Source organism: Atta cephalotes (genome assembly GCF_000143395.1).
Source record: "Atta cephalotes unplaced genomic scaffold scaffold00004, whole genome shotgun sequence".
In the NCBI taxonomy this organism is placed as follows: domain Eukaryota; kingdom Metazoa; phylum Arthropoda; class Insecta; order Hymenoptera; family Formicidae; genus Atta; species Atta cephalotes.
In genome coordinates, this window is record NW_012130068.1 from 5,041,642 (window position 1) to 5,047,098 (window position 5,457).

The window sequence follows — 5,457 nt, forward strand, 5'->3', positions numbered from 1 at the left end:
ATAATATATATATATTATATTAATATATATATATATATATATATATATATATATATATATATATATATATATTAATAATATATATATATATATACTATACACACACACACACACACACACACACACACACACACACACACACACACACACACACACACACACACACACACACAAAGATATATATATATATATATATATATTTTATGAACAGAAAAAAGTTATACTGATAAGTAGAAAATGTGTAAACAATCTTCCCGTACAAAAGTTTGCGGAAGGATTTGCATTTTGACGAGTTCTTACTAAGTATTACAATGATGAAAAAATTATTATATATTCTTTTGTGAACATAAATTGGGTTTAGCTAATGAGATTACTTCAGAATCGAAAATTGTAAGATTAATATACTAGTGTAATTTTGCATAATATATACTGTGTAAATTTTATTTCTAAATTATTATAATAAAATTTGAAATATGTCACTTTTTAATCGTGATTATTATTAATAATAAAATTTATTATTATTGAAATAAAAGTATTATTAATGAAAATTTACCAGTATCTCTCTGATTAATATAGAAATTTTTTATTTACAAGTAAAAAAATATTATACACACTTACTTTTGACGAAACGTGCGGCTAATTAAGTAGAGAGCAATGGGATTAACACAACTATTGATGAAACTGAGGCAGAAACCAAATATTCTAAAGGTGTTCCAGTAAGAATTAAAATCGTCCATGGCCGTTGGATTAAAGTGGAACCAGAGCACATAAATATGATATGGTAGAAAACAAATCACAAAAATGATTATAAAACATACTACCATTTTGCCCACCTAAATTGCAGTAACAAACGAAATCATTAATACAACAAACGTCCAATAAGAAGCAATTGAATTTTAAAAATTATTTAATATGAAGCATGATTTTAATTCTTTGAAACTTTAAGAAGTATATTTTTATATACCCTTTTGCGCGCCTTTATCTGTTCGTGAAGATCAGAATCGGGAAGTTCGCATGGCATATTTCTAGTAGACAATGTTAGATGCCATGTCATGCTCAAATAAAAAATAGCTATCACACACAATGGTATTAAGTAATATGCTAAAAATTTGAACATCACCATACTCTTTCGATAAATTTCTCCTGTAATGTAAAAGCATATATAACGTAGTATTTATCTGTGCGCGACTACTTTACAACACGAAGCGTTTCATAAAATTTATATATTTTTAGTGTATCTAATTTAGTTTTTATATTGTTCAATGATGTATTAAAATAAAATACTGTGTAATAATATTTAAGTTCCAAATATAATAAAGGCTCTGATTAGAAGAAATATTTAAAGTCTAAATATGTAAATCTCTTAGAAAAAATAAAAATGCAAAAATTATTAATTATAAGGGAAAGATAAATCAATAAGAACCAATGCGGATGTCGGCAATAATAACAATATATTTAGTCTCTTATTCACAGTAGATTATATAAAAATGCAAATATTTTATAAATCAATAAATTAATATAATATGCTTAATATAATATCATTAATAAATTAATATTTTGTCATTATAATAAATATATTTTATTCGTTATCTAAAAAATTTGAAATTTTTTTTAAGTAGTAAAAATGATATTATCGTATAAATTGATTATCGTTAAATTTCATTATAAATTTTACAATTTATATATTCATTTATGTAGTCCTAATTTTATGATATTGTGTTGAAATGAATTTTATGATATTGTGTGAAAAGAAATGTATCATGACTTACCAAATTCTTCAGGGAAAGGATTGCAGATTAAAATTCTGCGATTTCCTAATACAGGTACAGACGTTATTTCGGAGAAAAGCACAGCGGGCATAGCTATGACAATCGCTAAGACCCAAATAAGGGATGCCGTTAAAACGGTAAGTGGTTTTGCGCTTAAACCCGCCACGTGGCGACGAATAGGGTTTACGATGGCGCAATATCTAGTGAGAACGTGCGGCAATAGATTAATATCATAAAAGCAGCAGAAGCTTGCTTATTTCAAAGATAAATTATTCAAGATACAAACAACAATTAATTTGCGTATTTTAGATTGTGTCTCAATTTTTCTAAATTAATCTTTCACTTAACCTCAATTAGCAGACAATGTTTTTAAAACATTTTTTAAATATTTACTTGACTTAAAAATATTTTTTAAAATATTTAATATAAATATTTTATGATAAATAATTAAAAAATATTTTTTAAATCTTATATGTCGATGGAGACATAGATTTAAAAAATACTAAGAAGTTAATTGAAATTATTCCAATAAAAATATATTTAATTTTAATAAAAATTAATAGTTGTTCATTATTATACAATTATATAATTCTATTGAAAATTAATAATTGTATAATATTCAATTTCTCTCTCGACTATATTTGGCATAAATATCCAGTAAGTTTCTGCACACACACACACACACACACGCACGCGCGCGCGCGCGCACACACACGCGCGCACACACACACACACACACACACACACACACACACACACACATTGAAACGAGTTACACGGCATACATTATAATCTTTAGTACACACAATAATTTTCCGATCCTTTACTACACACGATGGATTCTTCGTGTACGGGTTCATCACTTTCACAAGTATACAAGAATTGTTAAGTGATTCTTATTTTAATATCTTTAGAAAGTTGTGTGCAATATTAAAAAGGAAAAGACTAGAGATCATTATTTAGTAAATTGCTCCTAGTATTTCAAAGAAGAGAAATAGGTAGAATACGAAATACGCAGAATACGGATGATCCAATCGTGTGTAACAAGTATTAATTGGTTTTAAAATTCGATTTAATACTTGAATATATTATGACTGAATTTTCAATTTTAATCTCTCGATTAAGCTATGGATATTTATATATGTAGTATTATTTAACTAAGTAACATTTTCTTTAATTCCTTGAATTAATTTGCACAGCATGATAAAGCTCTTAGTTCACATATTTACCTTTCGGCTGATAAAGCGGCTAAAGTAAATACTGATACACCAATCGAAATATCCTTAGCGTATTCAGATAATTTGCAGATAGTTAAACCCCATGGCCATGAATCAAGTACATAAACAAATAATGTGAAAGGTATATAAGTCACTATCACCTGTAAGAACGAATTATCTTTGTTTTCGAGATTCACATGATATTTTATATTATCAAAAGATATAATAAATTATCCAAGAAGATCCCAGGATAATTATAAATACAATATATTCAGAAGGCAAAGGATATACTTTTTTTCTCATAAGTAAAAATTATTTGAGGACAGAAAGTTTCAAACATAAAGCATAACAATATGTATGTATATTTTAATTACAAATCTATTTTTCAGGAAAATTCATTCCTAAGAAAATATATTTTTTTTATTTTTCTTACTTTTATCTTTGAGAGATACACATATTTTTAGTTTTTTATATATGGATTGTGCTCATATTTAAAATAAAGATTATTTATATAATTAATAAGAAAGTGGTTTTTAATCATAAAATTTAACATAAAAAGGAATCCCATATTAGTTACATAAATTTAAATTTATCACGCAAATTTCACCGAATTACTGTAAAAACAGAATCTGAGAATTCTCGTTCTACACAATTCGAAACATTTCAATTGTCTCATCAACTATGTATTATGATACTCAAGAACAAGATAAAAGAAAGCGTGATTTTTAACTAAATGTATGATTGCGAATTTTATTTTTAAATTTATGTAACTAATGCGAGATTATTTATATATTTATTGAAGATGGCCAGTTATTGGCCAAAACGTCTAAGTTAAATCAGAACTTTTGTAATATATTAAATATCACAAAAAACAACTTGTGCAGTAATTTTATGCTCCTTTTAAAGATTATTCATCCCAAACAATTTTTACTCTTCTTGAACTAGATAGAAATTCAAAAAAGGAAGCGCAATCAAAGCTCACCAATAAATCGCCTAGAGCTAAAGACAGCACGTATGTATTTGGTATATTTCTCATGCTGGTATGACGTAGCAAAATAAGAATTAAAATACCATTTCCTATTACACCCACAATCAAAATTAATAAAAATATTACAGGTATAATATAAGTCTCAACTCTTTCAGCAACCGGTATATATTTATATTCATAATCGTACTCCATTTTGGAGCTCATATTAAAAATATCTTCTGTTATCGCCATCTGTAACAAAAAAAATATTTTTGTTCACTCTCTTGATATAAAAAAGATGAAATTGAAAGCAGATTGCAGACTAATATAAAAATATCTCAGATAACATGTATGTTGCATAAGACATCTTTTAGATATCTTACGCAACATAAATGTTATCTGGGATACATAAATCATATGTTCAAGTAAAAAAACTATAAAAAAATAATTTTTAAATACTGCATATTAGATATATCATTATTGCAGATAAAATGATCGAAATGATTGAAAATAAGATACTACCTCATCAAGTTATATTGTGAAAATTTTTAACGATACAAGACCATATATATATATATTTTACTTTATTTCATTAATTAACTAGATTAAAATTTTTTTAATTAAAAATATTTGATAAGTTATTTTTTAATTAAAATTATTTTTTTATAAATATAAATACAAATAGTCAACAAAATTTTACTTTTTCATTAGAAAAAAAGGACAGAAAATATAATAATCACATTAATTTGCTTTAAATATGAATGTAGCATCAAATAGATATAAGTAAAAAATTTATTTAATTATTTATTAATCTATTATATTAATTATTATATTGTTTATGAAAGCGATTAGTTTGTAGAAAAAGCTAACATTTCCTGTGCACTTATATCACATATATAAGTATATCATGTTCACTTAGTATTACGTATACTACGATCATCAGCTAAATGTACATGATACATTATTAAGGGTTTTGATTTTGCTTATTCAAGTTGTTTCCCAGTATTATTGCTTGGAAAGAGACTCGTTACTTTGAATATTCTTAGCTTCAATAGGGTAGAGCAGAGCTAGTTATGCTTTTTTTTATTACAAATTTTCATATAATTACGATAGATACCTAACCTGATGAATATACTTTAAAATGTTGCATGTTCAATGTCTGGCTCAATAATTAAGTACTTATAAATCCTTGATATAGCTCATAAAAAAATTAATTACAAGGAATCAATATACCCCATCTATAGGGCATGTTGAACATCCTCGAAGAAAGTTGAGCCATGAAGATAATGTTTAATGAGATTATATATTATTAAAAACATGAAAGGATTATGTGTATTATATTAATCAAATTTTTATTATTTTCATCTTAAGTACAATAATTTGTAATACTCTCTCTTTTTAAATGTTTTAATTAACAAAATTAGAAAAACTAAAATCTTTACTTTAAGTTAGTGTTAAGTAAACGAAACGCTACGTCTGAATAAGATGAACTATTATATATATT

At 25.5% G+C, this 5,457-nt stretch overlaps 1 protein-coding gene across 1 annotated transcript in view; it reads right to left on the reverse strand.

The window, feature by feature from the left end:
- LOC105625958 (neuromedin-B receptor) overlaps positions 1 to 4,178 on the reverse strand; it is a 4,776-nt gene extending 598 nt beyond the window's left edge. The window contains exons 1-5 of the mRNA XM_012207267.1: positions 3,969 to 4,178; positions 2,999 to 3,147; positions 1,770 to 1,969; positions 965 to 1,143; positions 619 to 833 (exon numbers count right to left, since the gene is read on the reverse strand). Coding sequence (XP_012062657.1) covers positions 619 to 833; positions 965 to 1,143; positions 1,770 to 1,969; positions 2,999 to 3,147; positions 3,969 to 4,178 — 953 coding nt within the window. The remainder of the gene's footprint in view (positions 1 to 618; positions 834 to 964; positions 1,144 to 1,769; positions 1,970 to 2,998; positions 3,148 to 3,968) is intronic.
- Positions 4,179 to 5,457: the final 1,279 nt, after the last annotated feature.